The sequence below is a fragment of the Emys orbicularis genome, chromosome 13 (genome assembly GCF_028017835.1).
Source record: "Emys orbicularis isolate rEmyOrb1 chromosome 13, rEmyOrb1.hap1, whole genome shotgun sequence".
Classification (NCBI taxonomy): Eukaryota; Metazoa; Chordata; order Testudines; family Emydidae; genus Emys; species Emys orbicularis.
Window position 1 is genome coordinate 3,766,862 of NC_088695.1, and position 22,501 is coordinate 3,789,362.

Below are 22,501 nucleotides of genomic sequence, written 5' to 3' on the forward strand. Positions count from 1 at the left end.
TTCGACAAACTCCTAGTGTAGACCAGGCCTGAGAAAATGAATGCCAAGGGCTTTTGTTACACTTTACCAGGGAGATCAGGAGTGAATGCACCAAACCGAAAACTCACTGCTGCGGAAATAAACACTCAGGGCTAGACTCTGCTTGGAGACAGCAGAATCGGCTACCATTTGCTGCTCTGAGGTGTACAGTGCCTCACAGAGCTGGGGAAAGGAGGCAAGACCGTGGCTGGCAGTGCAGGAGAGAATAAGGTGCATCGCTGGCCTCCCCTCTGCGCTGCTATGGGGCCGAGCACCCCCCTCGCCGGGCCCCCCAGGTGGGGGGTGAGGTGACACCCCCACGTGCCCCAGGCCGGGCCAAGCCGCGGTGGGGTCCGTGTCCCTTTAAGAGCAGGGCTGGGCTGAGCCGGCGGGGGGGTGGCTCCGCTCCCCGCTGCAGGCTGATGCCAGAGCCTGGGCTGAGAGCCAGGCTCGTCTCCTGCACCAGCTCTGGGCGAGGCTTTGCTGCGGCTCCCCCAGTCCCCCCGGGCCGGGCCGCCGCACGGTAGGAGCGGGTTGCATGAGGCAGGGCAGGACCCGGTGGGGCCGAGGGCTGAACAGGCTGCGGGGGCTGCTGGAGGGGGGAGCTGGGGAAGGGGTGGCACGGCCTCAACCCCCTGGGGCTGCCTGCCCCGCGGAGGAGGCGGAGGGGCACAAGCCGCAGCAGGACCCCAGCCCCCCGGGGGAGGGGATCTGGGGCCAGTCCAGGGAGGCAGGAGCAGCCCCGGGGGTGCTGGGCACGTGCAGGGCAGAGCCCCGGGAGAGCCCCAGCCCCGCGGCGGGCAGTGCTGCAGAGGAGGAGCCCGCGCCCCCCGGCGGGTGAGGGGAGCCCCAGGCAGGGGAAGCCGGGCCGCCCGCACCCGCCTCTCGTGGCCGCTCCATGCTGCTCCCAGTACCGCTCCCAGTACCGCTTTCCGCCGGCGCGGCTGCCCTGTCAGCCGCTTTTGGGTCTTTAAATAGACGTCGGGGGAAATCCCGGACATTTTTAGTTTTTTACAAATTCCCCCCGGACGGCTATTTAAAGACCCAAAAGCTGGACATGTCCGGGGAAACCCGGATGTATGGTAACCCTAGGGGTGGGGGCAGAACTGTGGTCCTGCTCCTCCTCTGCCCCCTGAGGCCCTGGTGCCTGGCCAGAAGCCGGAGCCGGCCATGGTAAGAGCCACCCAGGGAGCCCCGGACCCTCACCCGCCCTGGGCAGCAAGAGCCCCCACCTCACCCCCAGTTTCCGGCCCACAGTAGAGGGCGAACAGGAATGTGAACTGTGGCTTTGTCCTCTCGCTGGCAGGAGAAACCAGAAGCCGTTAGTTGAGGTCTTAGAAGTTGCCTCTGGGCTGTGGGAAAGGTAAATTCCCCAGCCATCAGCAGTGCTAGCAGCCCCGGCAGCAGAGGGCACTCAAAGCACTTCCGGTGGGTAAATAGCTCCTTGTCACCCGGCTGAGAGGCTGCGAGCCAGCAGAGAGCAGTGTCTGGCCAGCCTTGGCCGAGAGAACATGTTGCGTGCTCATCTCCTTAAGTCTCTCCCCCAAAGCTGGTGAGTTTTATTGCGTGTCACAGTCAGTGCTGCCCTGATACATTTCAGTTGCACCTGATGGAAATCAGAGGAAGTTATTGTACACAGCTCTGCTTCTCGATCAGAAAATAAACCTGTTTTCTGTCCTGAATTAGTCTATGGACCCTTGGGACTTTTTTTTTTTTTTTTTTTTTACAATTCCTGGAGGGCTCTTAATCCTACCAGGTTGTTACAGCACTGGAACGGGTCTCTTTACTAACTTCCTTAATATTTGAGTATGCCCTTGAAAATGACATTGTTTAGAGGGTAAATTTTCTTACTAACATTTAACACATAGTGTCATATTATATTTTCATAAAGGCACAGTTAAGAATCATCCTGTTGGGTCACTGTAGATACATACTCAGGTTTCCTATTTTACGTTATAGAACCGAACAGTTTCCAGAGGCTAAAACAGACTTTTAGATCAGTCATTTGTAAATGCAAGTTCAATTTTTAAATTCGTTTTTATGTTTTGAATCTTTACACATTTCATACCTTGAACTGGAGTGTGTTTTCATTTGTGATGGAGAAATATCAAATGTATTGTATAAACAGATACAATGTTTAAGACTTTATTTCTAACTACTGAGTAACTTAATAGGAAAAGAAAACACATTGGCATTGGAAAAAGTGATAACATTTTTATATACTGGAAATACACCTTCAGATGTGTCAGAGCTGATAGAAAACTCATATTGGACAATCTATTGTAATATTTTCTTTCCAATTATCACTTTAAAAGCTTTTTGTCTTTTCTTTTTTAAGATAATGACAATACAAATTTGTTCTCTAATTTGTTAGTTATTCTATGTGTCAGAAGAATGTTTGAGGGGAAACTTAACTACTTTAGTCTTCATAACTTTTTAATGAGAAATGAGATATACAAACTAAGAGTGTGTATATTTGCTTGTTTATAATTTTCCAGAAGGTAATAAAAATGAAAATGAAAATAAAAAGGGTATGTGGGTGTTTGAGGGTGATTGGTGTGACATTATAAGGACAATGATATAGAGCAAATATTCTGCATGAATTTTATTTACCAATTAAAGTTATTAGAGTTTGTATTAAGGCTCCAAAACTGATTTAGGAAAGTAAATGCAAAGTAATGCACATTGGGAAACATAATCCCAACTAGGCATACAAAATGATGGGGTCTAAATTAGCTGTTGTTACCATTCAAGCAACAGAACTTGGAGTCATTGGGGATTGTTTTCTGAAAACATCTGCTCAGTGTGCAGCGGCAGTCAAAAAAGCGAACAGAATGTTAGGAACCATTAGGAAAGGGTTAGATAACAAGACAGAAAATATCATATTGCCCTATATAAATCCATGGTATGCCCACGTCTTGACTACTGTGTGCAGAATTGGTCACCCCATCTCAAAAAGGATATGTTGGAATAGGAAAAGGTTCAGAAAAAGGCATCAAAAGTGAATGGGAATATGGAACAACCTCTGTATGAGGAGAGATTAAAAAGACTGGGACTTTTCAGCTTGGAAAACATGACTAAGGGGGGCTATGATAGAGGTCTATAAAATGATGACGGCTGTGGAGAAAGTGAATAAGAACGTGTTATTTACTCTTTCTCATAACACAAAAACTAGGGGCCACCCAATGAAATTAATAGGCAGCAGGTTTAAAGCAAACAAAAGGAAGTATTTCTTCACACGACGCACAGTCACCCTGTGGAACTCTTTGCCAGGGGACGTTGTGAAGGCCAAAAGTATAACAGGGTTAAAAAAAGAACTGGCTAATTTAATCAAGGATAGGTCCATTGATGGTTATTAGCCAGGCTGGGCAGGGATGGTGTCCCTAGCCTCTGTTTGCCAGAAGCTGGGAGCAGACAACAGGGGATGGATCACGCAGTAATTGCCTGTTCTGTTCATTCTGCTGGGGCATCTGGCATTGGCCACTGCCGGATGACAAGATATTGGCCTGGATGGACCATTGGTCTGACCCAATATGGCCATTCTTATGATACCTCAAATCCTGGAATTAGGAATATCTTGCTGTATTATCTCCTGATTCCTCTATACTTACGTATAAACTTAAAATATGGCTATAATTGGTGTTTTTATATCTTTTTATCTTTCTTTATACAGGAATTAGATACAGTGTCCTGTCAGCTAATTTCTAAGTAAGAATCTGCAAAAAAACCTTGATTGTTTTCAGGTACTTAAGTAGCTCATGGAATCACAGTTAAAGTTGCCTCCCCCCCAAAAAAAATCTGAAGTGGCCCCCCTGGGTTCTTACCATGGCCCGCTTCAGGCCTGGTTGGGCGTGTGGCCTCAGGGGGGGGGAGAGGAGGAACAGGGGGCAGGGCCCCATGGTGAGGGGGGCTAAGGCCCATCTCAGCCCTGCACTGGGAAGACGCTTCCCCAGGCTACTACGCTTGTGCTAAAAATTGGGTTGCCATGAGGCGCCATTGATGGAATCACCCGACACAACGTATGTTTAAGAAGGTTGAGTTGTTAAACCCACTCCACCTCCCTCATTCAGTTAAAGCTTTGACACCTCTTTCTGCTGGCGGCACAGGGTGTGGGGTGTGTGTGAAAGGGGAGGCCGTGTGGCCCTATCACAGGAGCGGAGACCTGAAGCAATTGGCACCTCTGGGGGCTGTTTACAGTATTCAGTGTCTCCCCTTAGTCCCTCTCCCACCAACACACCCTTTCAAGTTCCTGGAGGACTTGTGGGACCCTCCCCCATGGAGTAAGACACAATCACACATAAACCTTTCATCAATGTAATACGGTGGTCACCAAAGATACTGTGTGGGGTTGCAATGTATGTCACAACATGATGTCTAATGACATAAGAACATAAGAACGGCCGTACTGGGTCAGACCAAAGGTCCATCTAGCCCAGTATCCTGTCTACCGACAGTGGCCAACGCCAGGTGCCCCAGAGGGAGTGAACCTAACAGGCAATGATCAAGTGATCTCTCTCCTGCCATCCATCTCCACCCTCTGACAAACAGAGTCTAGGGACACCATTCCTTACCCATCCTGGCTAATGGCCATTAATGGACTTAACCTCCATGAATTTATCCAGTTCTCTTTTAAACGCTGTTATAGTCCTAGCCTTTACAACCTCTTCAGGTAAGGAGTTCCACAAGTTGACCGTGTGCTGCGTGAAGAAGAACTTCCTTTTATTTGTTTTAAACCTGCTGCCTATTAATTTCATTTGGTGACCCCTAGTTCTTGTATTATGGGAATAAGTAAATAACTTTTCCTTATCCACTTTCTCCACATCACTCATGATTTTATATACCTCTATCATATCCCCCCTTAGTCTCCTCTTTTCCAAGCTGAAGAGTCCTAGCCTCTTTAATCTCTCCTCATATGGGACCCGTTCCAACCCCCTAATCATTTTAGTTGCCCTTCTCTGAACCTTTTCTAGTGCCAGTATATCTTTTTTGAGATGAGGAGACCACATCTGTAAGCAGTATTCGAGATGTGGGCATACCATCGATTTATATAAGGGCAATAATATATTCTCCGTCTTATTCTCTATCCCCTTTTTAATGATTCCTAACATCCTATTTGCTTTTTTGACTGCCTCTGCACACTGCGTGGACATCTTCAGAGAACTATCCACGATGACTCCAAGATCTTTTTCCTGACTCATTGTAGCTAAATTAGCCCCCATCATATTGTATGTATAGTTGGGGTTATTTTTTTCCAATGTGCATTACTTTACATTTATCCACATTAAATTTCCACAATCAGAGCACAGGACTTCCTAATGCTGTTTTTTAATTTCCCATAAATTATAGACTCACCCTTCTCCAAGAACAGGGATAGGCTGGACTTCAGACTTCAGATTAGCCGTGATGCGGTGAGATGAAATTATTAGGCCCAGGAACTCTTGACACGCACTATGATGGTTACTGATCGTAGTAGCTCTATTCTCAGAATGAAACCTCACAACACAAAGTGCAAAATTGAAAGGCTTGTTTTAAAAGTTGGAAGAGTAGCTCAGAGACCTCTCTCCTTAACTTAAGAATAGAAGCCTGTGGCAGCCTGCATGAAAAAGTCCTCAGGGCAGACAGAAAATTGCAAAGCACTTCCTATGGGATCCTCCTAGAAAGAAAAAGACAAAGCCACGCAAGTGTAGCGCTATAAGTTACAATTCATCATAGTCAGTATATCAAAGACGTCTGACAGATGTAGAAGAGTCAGCATGTTTGACTTGATCTTCACCCCTGATCTGGAGAAGGTCCTTTAGCAATGTAGTCTGTGTGCTACACGCTGGCTAACAACCAGACTGACAGGAGTCAAGGAAATCTGAGGTCCCCCCAACTAGCACTAGAGTGGCCTTGACAAAAGATTCTTGATGAACTTTCCCTTAAAAAGGAGATAATAGACAGGGCAATAACTGAGAAGATTTTTACTGTCAAAAAATGTCTTTACTAAGGGCCTATTGGTCACTTTCTTGCCCTAAATCTCTTCTGATAATAGGCCCAATGTCTCCCAGTTGGATTTTATTAGAATCTAACTCATGGGTTATAACCCAAAGGGCAGTAGGAACTTCCACTCCCTTGGCAAGTGACAGTGGCTCATATTCAAGCAGAGATGACAGTGTTTGTCCCCCACAGATAAGTCCACCGCTCTGGAATCTGAAAATTTGGTCTGAATCTGCATGTTATTGTCTGAGAAATGGCTTAAAACCCCCTCACAGTGAAAACTACTTGATATCATATGTCACTGGAACCAACATAGATCCACCAGGCCTTTTGTCACTTGGAATAGCTTTGCTGATCAGGACTTTGCAGAAGTTAGCTGGAGGCTAAGAAGCCCAGCTATGCCTCTTGCAAAGCCCTTGGCACAAGATATCAAAATGCTTTCGTGCTGCAGTTGGTGAGAATCAGGCAGTGACTCCGGCCCCATAGTTCCAGCCACCTGTTTTCCCTCTTCCTCCGTCGCAGACCATCTGTATATACCCTGATGACCTGTGAGAACCTGGCTAGGAAGACAGTATTTAGAAATTATTGTATCAATCGCAGAAGGCAAACATTAAGCATAAATAAAGATGGTTACTGCCACAGTTATTGGGTTGAGGGGGAGGGGCATGACTCTAGGATCCTCCCCTTCTAAAGGCTGGAATACCACTGGCAGCCCACAGTACTTTGTAAATTTTCCCAGAACCACCTGCTGCAGAGAGCGGTGCCATGAGCTAGGCTGTAGGTCCCTCTGGAGCCCCACAACACAGTGACCCAGCGATGGCGGGAAGAAACGCTGTATGGAGCTGGGTGTGGGTGTGGCAGGTGCTGTTTTTCAATCAGCTGTTCTGCAGAGTGGCCAGGCTGCACCACTGCAGGGACCAACAGCGTCAGGTGCTGCCACTCCACAGTCTGTCATGATAGAGCCTCCCTTTGCCAACTGAGACCACAAAGTGTTTTCGGACTCCCAAGAGTAACATGAGACAATGAATACACAGGAAGTGCCTGTTTGCTGTGCAACGTTCAGAATCAGCCCATTTCTGAGAACAGGAAAATGAAACTAAATTTGTCTCTTCTCTGCAGAACCAGCCATGGCTGCTGCGAATCCAGCACCATCGCTCCTAGCTGAACTGACTTGTTCGGTGTGTCTGGATTATTTTAAAGATCCAGTGTCTCTAGATTGTGGGCACAATTTCTGCCAGGCCTGCATCACTCAGTGGTGGGAGGGATTGCGTACAAACTTCCGCTGTCCTGAGTGCAGAACAACCTTCTCCCAGAGAAACGTCAAACCAAACAGACAGCTGAGGAACATCGTAGAAGCTTCCAGAACGCTTACTCTGGAGTCAACAAAAGAACCAGAAGTTGAGAGAGTGGGTTTAAAACGCAAGAGGACTTTCGATGTCTTCTGCCAAGAGGATCAAATACCCATTTGTATGGTTTGCCACCTGTCCGGAGATCACAGAGAACACACTGTGGTTCCCATAGAGGAGGCTGCCAAGGATTACAAGGTAAGAAATTACGGGACAGTGTAAAAGCTGGAATGGCCAGGATCGGTATTTTAATAAAAAAATTATTGCAAAAAAGAGCGGATAGTGTTAGAGACCCTTAACAATATTTTAGCAATGAGAACAGACTTATAACACACTGTTATTAATTTGTTCTGGCCCCAAACCATTTTTAACACCAATAAGGACTCAGAAAAGTCAGTTCCGAATTGGCCCAGGGCTGAAATTTATTAATATAGCACAGTACTATTATAGTGGAACTGCTCTTGACCTGGGACACATATTTTGCTAGAAATTAAAAATACAGCTTTTATATAGTTGCCAGTTTTGGTTGGAAGTATTCCTGGAGGTTTCATAACCTAATCTTTAATTAATCCTGGAAGGTTGGCAACCCTCATCTTGTGTGCATATGTTGTGCACGTGTCATGAATCAGTGAAGCCACAGGAACTGGTGGATTTTCCTCCAAAAAAGGCACATGAAGGGGGAGAGTAAAAGTCTCCTAGTTGAAACGTGGCATATGAACAAGTGTAGTGGCTTCAGGATTGTCACCAATACCAATAACTTCTGAAAGATCCAAACTTACAGAGATTTCAGGGCCCTGGGTGTATTGACACACAAATCCTTCCAGGGCAGAGTGAAGGTCCTACTCACCACTGTGACAGACCCAGACCAGTGGGGTACAGGAGTCTGGTAGAGGGCAAATATACTGGTCACTGGATGAGTAGTTTTCTGTTCCCTGAGTGACCAGAGCAGGGGCTGCACTAGAGGAATCAGGAACCTGCTAGAACCAGTTAAGGCAGGCAGGCTAATTAGGACACCTGGAGCCAATTAAGAAGAAGCTGCTAGAATCAATTAAGGCAGGCTAATCAGGGCACCTGGGTTTTAAAAAGGAGCTCACTTCAGTTTGTGGTGTGAGTGTGAGGAGCTGGGAGCAAGAGGTACAAGGAGCTGAGAGTGAGCTGCTGGAGGACTGAGGAGCACAAGCGTTATCAGACACCAGGAGGAAGGTCCTGTGGTGAGAATAAGGAAGGTGTTTGGAGGAGGCCATGGGGAAGTAGCCCAGGGAGTTGTAGCTGTCATGCAGCTGTTACAGGAGGCACTATAGACAGCTGCAGTCCACAGGGCCCTGGACTGGAACCCGGAGTAGAGGGCGAGCCCGGGTTCCCCCAAACCTCCCAATTGACCTGGACTGCGGGTTCTTCCAGAGGGGAAGGTCTCTGGGCTGTTCCCCAACCCACATTGTGAATCTCTGAGGCAAGAAAATCCGCCAATAAGTGCAGGACCCACCAAGATAGAGAGGAACTTTGTCACACCACATAAGTCATTGTGACTGATTCTGCTTTTCTATTTTTCATGTTATTTTTTATTTGTTGTGTATTTTTGGGAAGAGTCACTCTCATATATGGAGGTGAGACCTGAGAGTCTGTTATTTTTCACTGGTAATTTTTAGATAGGCCTAAATGTTTCTGCTCCACAACTTTTGACAGTATTAGAAAGTGGTTCTGGGCTGGAATGGGTTAATAAGCGTGTGCTACTAATCGGTTCTCATTCCTAAAATATTGTCCTCAAGGTAATATGCTAGATGTATAAATTTAATCCTCTGGGTTACTTTAGCACTGTGTGTTCCAGATCCTATTTGGTGTTTAAAAAATGGTTCTGGGCTGGAATGGGTTGATAACAGGGTGCTAGAAATCAGTTCTCATTGGTAAGATATTGTCCTCAAGGTGTTTTTTGGTGTTTAAAATATGGTTCTGGGCCAAAACAGGGTAATCATAATTTGTTATGAGTCTGTTCTCTTAACTGTCTGTAACAGTACCTGCTGGTTTTTGCAATAATTTTATTGATTAAAATGCCATTCTGGGCATGACTGGCTTGTTCCAGCTTTTACACCATCCCCATCCCTATATTTCTGCCTCTGGGCATGCACGCTGCTGTCTCTTTCTAGGTATCCAGATGCCTATTTCTCACTTAAGCCCCAGAGCGATTCACAATCTGGAGGAAGACAGATGTTCGGCTGCCTAGGTAGAGTGTGGGGTCTAACCTGGCAGGTGACCTCTGAGCACACCTACTGGATCAGCCTTGCCCTTCTAACTTTTAGGCCAGGGTTTGAGGTGCTCACCTGATATGTAGGAAACACTGGTTCAAGTCCCTCCTCTACCTGATGGGAAGGGATTCAAATGAGGATCAGCCACCTCTCAGCCCTAACCATGGACTATGGGATATTGTGATCTGGGGCTCCCTCCATCTCCCCTGTCAAAGCTGTTCCACTGGGGATTAAATAGTCATTTGGACCAGAGAGAGAGAGAGACCACAAGCATGAGAATGATTGTATATGAATGTATGCCAGGTGATTAGAGCACTCACCCATTTTATTATGTATTTAATATTCTTTAAAATATAAAAAATGTGGGAAAACCCTCCAAAAGCACCAAAACTAAACCACTTTTTCTTTTTTTAGGACCAAATTCAGAGCCGTTTGGCGATTTTGAAGAAAGAGAGAGAAGAGATTCTGTCATTTAAATTTAACGGGGAAAGTAAAAGCCGGGAACTGCTGGTAGGTGCCGTTATTACTGAGAAGCAAATGTGCACAGGGACATTATCAATACACTGCTTAGTCTCAGGCCTGGTCTACACTGGGTGGGGGATTGATCTAAGTTACACAACTTCAGCTACGTGAATAACGTAGCTGAAGTCGACGTACTTAAATTTACTTACCATGGTGTCTTCACTGCGGTAAGTCGACAGTTGACGCTCTCCCGTTGACTCCACCTGCTCCTCTCGCCCTGTTGGACTACCAGAGTTGACGGGAGAGCACTCGGCAGTCGATTTATGATTTTTTGTGAAAGAGTATTACTTATTTATTGTCATTGTAAAGAGAAACTTCTGGTTTATGAAAAATGGAGCATTAAAGAAAGAGCTTTAATAATCCAAATATTTTCACTGATAATGTGAGTGTAATTTGTAATTTGTTTACTTAACAGTAGTTTCTCCTTTAGTTTTTCAACTACATCTGGTCAAAATTTTTCAACCAAAAAACCTTCCTGTAGATAAATGGGGTTTAGTAGAAAAAATTTTTCATGGAAAAAAATCATTTGCAACAAAATTTTCATGTTTTGACAGGCAATTTCAAAATGAAGCAAACGTTTTTGTGTCATTTCATTCTGAAATTTTAATTTTGGTTTTAAAAAGTTGACAAACTTTCAAAATTTCAGATTGTTTTAAATCCTTTTCTTTCCCTTTTTATTCACTCCTTTTAGCCAATGAGTACACGAAAATGAATAAATTCCAGGTTTTTTTTACCTAGTTTTTATTTTTGTCACTTTTTGGAAAATGGGAGAATTTTGAAGGGGTACAGAGAAAAATGAATAAAAAGAAAAAAAGGGGGGGAATTAACATTATTTTGTTGCATTTTGGGAAAAGGGAGGGAAAGGGAGAAACAAGAATGTGAAATTTTTCAAAAGTTATTTTAAGGTATTTTTTAAAGAAATTAAAACTAGTTGCATTTTGAACACTGAGAAACGGAAACAACTTTGAAATTTCAATTATTTTTGCAAATTCGCCCCACACCCCAATTTTTTGGCCAACTTTACTTTCCACTGAAATGACCACAACAGGACAATCAGTGCGGCTGCTCTAGGAATCTGCTGCCCCAGAGGAGGCTGGTCACTTAAGGCCTAAGACAAAGCACAAGGAAGTCATTGGAAAGACTCCAGGTCAGTTCAGTGAGCTTTGGAACAGGCCCTTAATGGTATCGCTGCTAGACATTGCCATGGAGACGATCTGGGTTCCAGATCTGGTCTGATTTCCTTGCTCCCAGTGTACAGGCGCCAGAGAGTGCTCCAGAAACAGCATGAATTGATGGACTTCTGTCCAGCTCACATGCACTCATTCCTAAGCAACCTGCAACCTGATTTGCATGTGCAAAAAGGGGTCTTCCCAGCAGCCCAATTTGTGCTCAAGGTCCCTGTGTGGCTTAAAATCCAAGATTTATGGTGGGCCAAATTGTATGTATCCAAAACTGATTTCAGAACTCATGAGAGCAAATGATAGAGCTCAAATTTCAGTACCTTTTTTTAAAGGCCCTTTATGTCTATATGTATTTTGTGGACAGTATGTGTTCCCCAGTTCAAGTCTAGTGCTTCTTAGTTTGGGTTCTACTGTTTCCTCTTCTAAAATAATCCTTGTCAGTCCAGTTCTGATTGGATCCCACACCTGCTATGCTTCCTGTTCTTAGAAGGATCTGGTTTTCTAGAAGCCACTGATCACAGACTATCCGAATCATGCAAGAAAAATTCATATTCTAAACACCAGTTAGGACTCTTGAAAATCTTCTCTATGCATAGCATAGAGTATGTTCTCCATAAAATATCAGAAGTTCAATTCTGTGGGGTTGCAATGACATGCTACCATGTGCATAAAATGTCCCATGGCTTTATAAAATGTCCCATGACTCACTCCGTATTCTTGTCCTTGACCTGTGATTTCCTGTTCGTATCTCGTCATTTCAGAAACAGCTAGAAACTGAGAAGCAGAAGATTGTGTTTGAATTTCAGCAATTGAGCCAGTTTTTGAAGGAACAAAAGCGACTCTGGCTGGCCCAGCTGGAAGACCTGAATAAAGAAATTAAAAAGAGGAGGGCTGAGTATGTTGCCAAATTATCTGAGGAAATATCTTCTTTCAGCTCCCTGATCCGGGAGATGGAGCAGAAGTGCCAGCAGCCAGCGAGTGAATTCTTGCAGGTGAGAGTGTTAAAAACACCCCAGAACCTTTCACAGTTAAAGTCTCCTAACTCTTCACTTTTGGAGCGTAGGAGTGAATGGTCAGAACATATAGTATTGCTAAAATATAAAATGCCCATTAAAGTCAATGGAAATATACTTCTTGAGTACAACGAGCATTGGATCAAGCCCTAAATGAAAATAAATTCTTCTTTTGAATACTAATGGGAGAAGACTCCTCCAAAAATGGCAAACTCCAAACTCTATTCTCCCTGTCTCATAATGAAAGAACAAAGGGACATTCAATAAAATAAGAAGGTCACAAATTCAAAACTGATCCAATGAACGCTTTTTTACACATTACGTAAATAAACTGTGGAACTCATTACCACCGGATGTCGTTGAGACCAAGCATTTAGCAAAACTCAAAAAGTGATCGGATATTTATATGGATAACAAGAATATGCAGAGTGATATTAAACCTCATGCTTCATTGCTTCAACTAGTTGCTAACTATTAGAGAGAAGGATGAGAATGTGGGAGGCAGATTATTTTACACCTTCCACTGAAGCATCTGATATTGTCCACTTTTGGAGACCGAATACTGACCAGATGGACCTCCGGTCTGATCCAGTCTGGCATTTTCTGTGTTCCAAACACTAACTTCTGAAGATCTAAGATGGAACCTGTCATTAATTATGGAAATAGCTAAGATTGAAGCTGAGTTTCCATTTAAAGCCTCATTTTGCCACTCTTCCTACCTACCACAAAAAGGGAAAATATTGGCCTTAACATTGATACATGAGCTCTGAGGCTGTGGTAATTTTTTTGCCGCCAGAACTGAAGTTAGTTAGGGAAGCTGTTCATTACTTATGGTACCCTGAAAGTGTAAGTAGTGATTAGAATTCCAAAAGCCTTCTAATGACTTTAATTTTCAAAAAATGCCTCTAACTAGGAAAAAAAGGTGAGAATTAAAACAAATCATACTGGACTTCTGAGGCTGATATCTACGGTCAAATTCTCTGTTGCAACCAATATCTGCTGTGGGCAGCATTCTTCACCCCTCAGGTTTCCTGCATTGATCCTGGGGTGTAGGATAGTGAATGGCCCTGTGTTACTCTGTACCCCAAACTCATTGTTCTCACCCATCCCCAACTTCCTGTGGGATGTCAAGAAGTCCACAGGATGGGCCTTCAGAATGCTTGTGGGCGAGTGGGGAGAGAGTTTACAGCATGGAGGCAGCACAGTATGGAGGCATCCCTCCCTCTGGACCCACTGGAGTCTGCAGGAGGGGATCTTCCCCACACCTGTGAGTGTTTGGAAGATCCTTGTTCAATACTGAGCCCTCTGATTCCATGTGCCAGCTGGTTATCCAGATGTCATTACGCGAAGAGTTGGTGTGCCTCCTTATACAAACTTCCTGGGCCCAAATCCTGCAGTCAGGGCACTTATCCAAAAGAGCAAAGGCAACACATTTAATGTTTTTGTTTTCATTGATAAATAACAAATATTTTAACTTTGAACCTCAAACTGTGAAGACAAAGTGAGACCCTCCAGAGCAGGAGGGATCCTAAGTATGAGATATAGGACTGAATTTCCTTTTATCTTTCTCCTCTAGGACATCAAAGGCACCTTGAACAGGTAGGTGGCGCCTTCTCACTCTCCCTTTCACTTTCCAGTGCAGAGAAGTGATTTTGGACATGAGACTTGGCTCCCCATGGTCCATCAGTGCAGAGTGTGGGGCTGGTTCCCAGTCTCCCTCCATTAAATCTAATCTTGGAGTTGTTGTCATTTTGACTAGACTCTAGAATACACCAGCCTGAGAAGATCTATTTACCTACAGATAGGGGTGTTATATATAGTGTAGCTGGTGGAATGGAGACCTCAGGGGATTGGGGATGGAGAATGCGTTTTTCATTTCTAGGTCATAGACTCCAAACTCCACCTAGGTTGGTAGGAATGGAAAGTCAGGGCCATCTGATGACTATTCAATGAGCTCTTTATTAATTGTTTCTTATTATGCAGTGAGCTCTCAGTGTGCTTGGCAGGGCAAGAGATATGATGGAAGAGATGTTCCTTGCTCTAAGAAGTTTATAATGTGCTACTAGATGACCCTGGCAGTCCCTTCCAGCCCTATAGTTCTAAGTACTCCCTTCCTTCAGTGCCCGGCTCCTAGCATGATATTCTTTCCCTGGGTTCCCTCTTTCCCTTTCGAATGCACACAGGGTGGCTGCAGACTTTCCCACGGCAGCAAAGTTCAGTTGCCAACTTCCTGGCTTTATTCTAGTCCAGCCCACACCTGCTCAGCTGAGCTTCATCTTCTAATCAGGCGTTGCTTCTCTGGCCTAAACCGCTCATGTGTGGCCTGTCTCACTAATCTCCTCTGTCTCAGCTTCCCTCACTCTTTGGGGGCTGATGTGGAGTGAACACCCCACCACAGATGTATTAACAGGAGTGTCGTATGTAAGACACAGGAGGACGTTGTTCCACCCGTCTTGCCACGGTGAGGCCTCAGCTGGAATCCTGTGTCCAGTTTTGGGCACCGCACTGTAAGAAAGATGTGGAAAAATTGGAGAGAGTTCAGAGGAGAGCAACACAAATGATCCGAGGTTTAGAATGGATGAACTGTGAGGAAAGGTTGAAATAAATGGGTGTATTTAGTCTAGAGAAGAGAAGAGAAGACTCAGGGAGGGCCTGATAAGTCTTCAAATATGTCTGAGGCTGTTCTACAGAGAGTGGTGATCAGTTGTTCTTCAAGTCCCCTGAGGGCAGAACAAGAAGTAATCGGTTTAATTTGCCACAAGGGAGATTTACATTAGTGTGACGGGTTCCCGGGGTGCAGCCTGGACTGTGGCACTGCTGAGCCCTCCAAATCCCCAACCTGGGCTGCCTCTCGCACTGTGATGCTGATGTCAAGCTACAAGCCTGACAGGCCCTGTGCTGACACAGACACCTACGGGCAGGGACACGCCCAGCTGTGTTACATGGCTCATCTCCCAGCCATTGATGAACCAGCAATAAAAGGCACCAGCCAGTTCTCCCCAGCTCCAGCCCTACCCCCAAGAACTGCACCGACTCACACTGCTCAAGGCTCCCTGGGCAGTGCAAGTTCATTCAGTCGTTTGCCGTCCCTCAGTGTGCAGTGGACACATCCTGGCCTTGTTAGCTGAGAACCTCTGTGCTAGTGGACTGACCATTTTATGTATCCAAAGAGCTAAATAAGGACGTAAATTATCTTTGAAATGGGTTAGTGGGTCTCACTCCAGGTCCTGGTACAATGGGTATCTACCTCAGCACAAGGATTGTCGCTCATTATCTCCCTTAAATGGTGTACAGGATATAAATCAAGGGCTCCTGCTTACCCACACTCACTTTACAAGACCAAAGGGACGTTCAGTGTAACTGAAAGGCAACTAGTGTAAAGCTGAGAAAAGGAAATACTGGCACTGACTTTCTCATTCCCCTGGGGGTGTTCGACCCCCGCTCGGCCCCGGGTCCTGCCCCAACTCCACCCCTTCCCGCAAGGCCTCTTCCTGCCCTGCCCCGCCCCACCCCCTCGCGCCCCAGCACATCCTGCTCACTGCTGAACAGCTTATCCCTGGTGGATGGGAGGTGCTGAGAGGCAGGGAGAGGAGCTGATCGGCAGGGCCAGCTAATGGGCAGGAAGCACTGGGGGGTAGAGAGGGAAGCTGATCTGTGGGGCTGCCGGTGGGTGCTGAGCACCCACTTTTTTTTTTCCGTGTGTGCTCCGGCCCCAGAGCACCCATGGAGTCAGTGCCTATGTATCACAGGTCCTTAAATCTCACCCAGTTATTCCTGTATTCAGCCCAATAACTTGTATTTGACTAAATCCTAACGTGTGTTGACGAAAGCACCTTCCAGAAAGCCATTCAGTCTAGATTTGAAGACATCAACAGACAGTAACGCTTGAAGCTCCCTAGAAGTGGAGAGGGGGGGCCAGCGGTGCCCAAACCATGGCCCCACCCCTGCTCTGCCTCTTCCTCTGAGACCCTGCCCCCTGCTCCCTCCTCCCTGCCCCCTCCCCCCATCACTTGCCTTTAAGGCAGGTACAAAGGCAGAGAGCAGAGCTCTCCCACTTTTAAAAGTGATGGGGCCATGGCCCCCGCTGTTCTGGTGCCCCTGTCAAGAGATGGAGAATCCACCACTTCCCTTGGCAGTTTCTTCCAATGGTTAATCCACCCGCACTCTTCAAAATGTCTGTCTGATTTCCCATTGGAATTTCTCTGGCTTCAGCTTCCAGCAATTGGTCCTTGTTGTGCCTTTGTTTGCTAAACTGAGGAGCCCTTTAGTACCCAGTCTATTCTCCCCATGACAGTATTTATACCCCACACTCAAGTGCCAGGGTTCTCTCAGTGCAAGGCATTTTTACCAGCCCTCAAATCAGTTTTGTGGGTCTTCTCTGCACCGTCTCCACTTTTTCAATGTCCATTTTAAAATGGGGACACCAGAACTGGAGGCAGTTTTCCAATATCGGTCTCAGCAAAATGAAAGAGAAGCTTGTAGTGTCCAAGCTGGTATTGGACCTATTCCTGGGGCAATAGAGAATTTAATCCTCCAGGGTCTGCTGAGCTACAACCATTCACGAGAGTAAAATACATGTTAGTAAAACACAAATATGACCGAACTCTACAACGAGTAACACTGGGTTGTTCTTCAGATGCGAGAGGAAGAAGTTTCAGAACCCAGTGGCCTTTTCTTCTGACCTGAAATGGAGAATCTGGGAATCTTCTCAAAGAAATGCATCTCTGGAGACCATAATGAAGAAATTCAAAGGTAATAAACAGTCACCCGGGGAATTTTCTCACCTATATTACACTGATAATTGACAGAGCTGGGGAAATCTCTGAGGGACAATAATTGTGGATGGAGATAGTCAACTAATCATTTGGAACCTATGAATTCCCTACTCAGCTCCGAATACAGCACATACACACTGGGTTAGGGGCCTACATTCGGACTCCCTTGGGGGTTTCCTTTCTTAGCAGCTATGAACGTTAACCTGAGCTTGAGCTTCCTGCTGAATTCACTGTTTTTGAAGTATGTTTGTTTGGATTTTTTCTCTCAAGTCCTCCTGTGTCATCATAGTCCCTCTCTTGCTTTAGAGCGGGTGGCGTGGGGAACCTTTTTTCTATCATGAGCCATTGACCCACAGAAAAAAAACAATGGCGGGCCACTCACCCACGAGGGGATAGAGAGGGAGCGTGGAGGCTCAGGGCTTCCCCCCGCAGGAGGCCGAGCTGGCACTCACGGCTCCAGCCCCGCGGAGGGTGCAGAGGAAGTGGCACTAGAACAATCTTTACAGCGGGGATGCTGAAATCCAGTGGTCCCCAAACTTTTTACCTGGCACCCCCCCTTACCCCTGTCTGTGCCCCCTCTCCCCAGAGCTGGTGCCAAGACTGGGCCATGGCTCCGGGACGGGGGGCGGGACGCAGACAGGGGTAAGGTGGCTGAGGCTGGAACCACAGCTGGGGGCAGGAGCAGAGGCCCAGGTGCGGGGCCACCAGACAAGACCCCGCGTGTGGTGCTGGGGGCAGAGCGCCGGGCAGGGGTCCGGCAGCCAGCTGGGACCCTGGAAGTGGGGCCGGCAGCTGGGACCCTGTGCAAAACCTGAGCGTCCTAAAGCCCGTGCAAAACCAGGGCCTCCTAGAGCAGCACCCTCCGCACTCCTAGTTCCTGTGGCTCTGTGCAGAGACTCGGGGCTTCCCCCCCGCAGTAGGGCTAGTCGGCACTCGCGGCTCCAACCCTGCGGTGGGGGGTGGGTCCTGCGGGCTGGATGAAATTTAGCAACAGGCTGGATCTGGACCACAGGCCATAGGTTCCCCACCCCTGCTTTAGAGATTCTCCACCTTTTATCCTCCTGAGCTGGAGATAATGAGACCACCAGGGCTGTCAGGAAGGATGAGCTAGTTTAACTGAGTACTAGTCATGGGCCAGCCACAGGTGTTTAATTGCTGTGTAAAACATCTTTGGGTCTGTCATATAACCTTAGGTCATGTCCTTAGTTCTTAATTTTTGTGGTTATTTTTTAGTGAGGTGTGTAATGGTTTGTATTGGTCTGAATTGCACTTAACCTCCTTAACTAGAACTTCATAAAGTTTGTTTTGTTTTCATTTTGCTTTTGTGTTAGAACATTAACAATGTGAATATATTCCTAAACATGACAACCTGACATTTCGTCTTTTGCACCCTTTTCTTCCTCTAGACTCACTGTCATCTAGACAGCGGTTGGACGAAGGTAAATTTCTCGGATCAAAGGGGGAGTGAAAACTTTCCTATGAATCATGGTGGCTCATTGGCAGCACCATAGTTCAGGTTTTGTTTCAATTTTGCATTTGACAGGAGCTGAACACCATATTACTGATGGCTACACAGATCTTTCCTAAAAACAGAAAAGTCGATTCTTTTCTCTCTTAGAATTTAGAATTAATCCTTACTCATGATCTCGCGATAGAACTGTAGCTGATAAAAAATCCCGATATTTGAGAGTTCTACAAATGAGGCTTAATTTTACTTAGAAATCCTGTCAGCTGCCCTGGGCACGGCTGGGACTCCCGCTGTCAGCCACCCCAGTGTGGCTCCTTCCCTGCCAGCCTGGGAAGTGGGAGAGGGGACCCCACTGTAGCCCCCAGGCCTAGGGAGGGTGAAGAACCCTAGGAGGGGCAGAGGTGAGGCTTTATTATGGCCCAGGGGCTGCAGGGGGCCTGAAGTGAGTATGGAGCTGATGGACTGGGAGGGGCTGTATTGATGGTGGGTTCTGAGCAGATAGGGTGAGTGCTGGGAGGGTGAACTGAGGGCGGTGGGGTAGGGGTGCTGAACTGATGGGGTGATGATGGGGACTGGGGGACTGAATTGAGGGGGGTTGGATGGGAACAGAACTGATGGGGATTTGGGGGACAGGATTAATTGCTGGGCAGAAGACGGGCAGATGTACTGGTGAGAGCTCCTGCAGCAGAAGCCAAAATCACCTTCTCTAGTACACGTGGGAGAGTGGGCAACATTAATTGTCACATGCGCACACCCTGGGGAGGGGTCAGGGGAGTTCAAACATCAAGAGACTGACCTAAAAACCATAATAGAATCCTTTTTAAAATGTCATGATTGTTGGGCCAATCTCATGAGATTTGATCTCTTGAAGTTGGCAATACTGTATTAGCCATTGCATAGCCTTGGGGCCAGCAGTGTGGGGTTTGGAAAGTCCCCCTGATAGACCAGCACAAGCCGAGCAGCCGTTCAGTAAGTGTGTGGTGTCCTCACCCACACCACAGCTATACAGAGTCATGGGGGGCCAGTGATGTCTCTATAAGATGCATCTGAAGAAGTGAGGTTTTTACCCACGAAAGCTTATGCCCAAATAAATCTGTTAGTCTTTAAGGTGCGACCGGACTCCTTGTTGTTTTCTATAAAAGCAGTTTTTCTATAGCTCAGTTGGCTGATCTTTAGGCGGGAGGGGGCTCTGCAAGGAGACGGGCTCTGAAGAATTGCATCATGGGCCAGGGGGACGTTGGATTCCCTATAATCTGTTGGGAGCCTCCTATGATGCCGGGATCTCTAATCACATCTGTGGGGAGAGGTGGGCGCAGGTGGGGAAAGATTCCAGGCCCTGACTGTCAGGCCCTTTTGTGCTGCTCTGTCAGAGCAAAGGGGCCTTAATGTGCCTGGAAACAGTCCCCAGAAAATAGCCCCTGTGCCAGGGAACCCCCCCCCCCCCCCCGTCCGTGTGAAGTTGGCACAGGGGCTCCACAGCAACTCTGCCCCCAGCCGTTATTGTAGGAGTGGGTTGGGGGCCATGCTGGGGGCCAGGGCCATCCCTAGGGGGCTGTGGGGGCCAGGGAGGAAGTGACGGATTTGTTTCTTCTGGGACAGACTGCGCCTGCCCATCACACTGGCCTGTGGGGCCCCGAAAAGCACGGGGCCTGGCGCAGTCACCCTGTTTCGCCCTACCCAAGGGACAGCTCTGCTGGGGGCATAGACAGGATGCATCACACTACGGCTGCTCTCTGCTTTGCAGCCCTGAGGCCCCTGTAACTAGAAGCCAGGAAGACTAAAGGAAGGACAAAGGTGGCTTAAACCCACCTCCCTCTAACCCCCCTTGTCTTTCCCCCAAGCACAAGGATGGAATAACTGGGAATCAGACTCTGGGTCTGGGGGCCTGGCTCAGCGGAGCTGATCCTTTCACTCTGTCACTGAACTGGCTCTGTCAGGGTGTGAATCCTCCCTGCCCATGGCTGAGATCTCAGCGCTGCTCCCCACGAAGAGCTGGGTAAATCCTGGAGGCAGGAGGTTGCCTGGTTCACTCCCCAGCTGGGGCAGGTTCTGTCACTGACACGATCAGACCTTCCCCCAGGGCTGAGCTCTGCCCCTCACGCTCTGATTCTCTCTCTGCAGCGAACGTGACTCTGGATCCAGACACGGCACATCCTGGCCTCACCGTGTCTGCGGATCGGACAAGTGTGAGATTGGGATGCACACGGCAGGATCTGCCCAACAACCCTGAGAGATTTGACACTGCGCCCTGTGTGCTGGGCTGTGAGGGATTCATCTCCGGCAGACATTCCTGGGAGGTGGAGATGGAGGGGAAGGGAGTCTGTGCTGTGGGGGTGGCCAGAGAGTCTGTGAGCAGGAAGGGAGGGATCCAGGTTAACCCTGAGCAGGGGATCTGGGCTGTGGAGGGCTGGGGGGATCAGTACTGGGCTCTCACGTCCCCTGAGCAGCGCATCTGCTTGTCCCTGAGCCGGGCACCCCCCAGGATCCGGGTTTATCTGGACTATGAACGGGGGCAGGTGATGTTTTTCGATGCTGGTCGCAGGGACCCGATCTTCACTTTCCCGCCGGCCTCTTTCGCCGGGGAGAGAATCCGCCCGTTCTTCCAGGCTGGTGTTAGTGTCCCGGTCTTTGGGGTTCTTGGTACTGTGCGGCTCACACTGAGTCCCTGAGCTGCCCTGTCTGTCCCCATGAAACAGGCTCCTCTAGCCCCCACCCTCCTGATCTCTATGACCTGGAGGACTCAGCCAGTCTCCCTCCGCACAGACAGGGCTGAAGGGGGGTGACTCTCTACCCGTAGCTCTATGGCTGTGGAGGTCTGTGTGAGGTGCTCTAGGCTGGGTCTCTATGCTCCTAGGAGGCCAACTCTGTGTGGAGTGCGGGGGGTCCAACGAAGGAAGGAGGGAGCCCCCTGTGGGAGGGAACAAGCCGGGGGCCAGGGAGAGACCCCTCAACGGGGGATGGGGAGAGCAGGGAGGAGGCCTGGCTGAAGAAGCTGGTGGGGGGGGGGAAATGGGGGTGTTTAAAATCATTTTAGTTGATTGTTATTTAGCCACAACCAGCTAATATATATTTAAATACAGCTGTTAGCGTGTGTACGAGGTGCGAAGGCTGGAATTTTCAAAAGAACCGAAGTGACCTAAGACTCATTGATTTTCAATGGAACTTGTGCTGCTAAGTAACTTCAGGGGATTTTCTAAAGCACCTAAGTCATGGAAAGCACCTTAACCTTATTAAAGTCCCGCCGTAAATGGACCTGAGAGGGTAATTTGTCTGTTTAAAACTTTCTGGAAAGCACTGGTTTGCTGTATAAGGTGAATTTTGAGACAGAAACAAAAGGTTGGTTTCCATATGAATTTTACCAAAAGTTATTTAAGATGAACAGAGCCCTGAAAACCAAATCCGTTCCCTTGTGTCCGCTGCCCAATATGGGATGTAAAAGCAAAAACAGATGAGAAATGAAGGATTGATGACAAATATATGAATGATGCTGGATTCCATCATGCACGACATTTCCCGCTAGATCCTCTCTTCCACCCCCATTATACCATCAAGTAAATCATCTAAGGGTATGTCTACACTATGAAATTAGGTCGATTTTATAGAAGTCGATTTTTCGAATTTGATTTTATACAGTCGATTGCGTATGTCCCCACTAAGCGCATTAAGTCAGCGGAGTGCGTCCTCACTACCGTGGCTAGCATCGGCTTACGGAGCGGTGCTCTGTGGGTAGCTATCCCACAGTTCCCGCAGTCTCCTCCCCGCATTGGAATTCTGGGTTAAGCTCCCAATGCCTGATGGGGCAAAAACATTGTTGCGGGTGGTTTTGGGTACATGTCTTCAGTCGCTCCTCCCTCAGTGAAAGCAACGGCAGACAATCGTTTTGCGCCTTTTTTCCTGGGTTACCCGTGCAGACACTATACCATGGCAAGCATGGAGCCCACTCAGCTCACCATAGCTGCTGC

At 47.4% G+C, this 22,501-nt stretch overlaps 1 protein-coding gene across 1 annotated transcript; it reads left to right on the plus strand.

Annotated features, from left to right (window-relative positions):
* Nucleotides 1-7,106: 7,106 nt before the first annotated feature.
* LOC135888097 (zinc finger protein RFP-like) lies at nucleotides 7,107-21,208 on the plus strand. Its single transcript, XM_065415905.1, has 7 exons — nucleotides 7,107-7,538; nucleotides 9,995-10,090; nucleotides 12,045-12,275; nucleotides 13,873-13,895; nucleotides 16,933-17,048; nucleotides 18,478-18,510; nucleotides 20,661-21,208. Exons 1-7 carry the CDS (start codon nucleotides 7,122-7,124, stop codon nucleotides 21,206-21,208), a joined length of 1,464 nt encoding a protein of 487 aa, XP_065271977.1. The 5' UTR covers nucleotides 7,107-7,121.
* The last annotated feature ends 1,293 nt before the right edge of the window (nucleotides 21,209-22,501 follow it).

What these genes read in the sequence shown, in the direction of transcription:
- LOC135888097 (XM_065415905.1), top strand. Translation starts at nt 7,122, where the DNA reads ATGGCTGCTGCGAATCCAGCACCATCGCTCCTAGCTGAACTGACTTGT. An exon ending in CAGCGAGTGAATTCTTGCAG is followed by an intron (nt 12,276 to 13,872) that starts GTGAGAGTGTTA and finishes TTTCTCCTCTAG; the next exon opens with GACATCAAAGGCACCTTGAA. An exon ending in ATCAAAGGCACCTTGAACAG is followed by an intron (nt 13,896 to 16,932) that starts GTAGGTGGCGCC and finishes GTTGTTCTTCAG; the next exon opens with ATGCGAGAGGAAGAAGTTTC.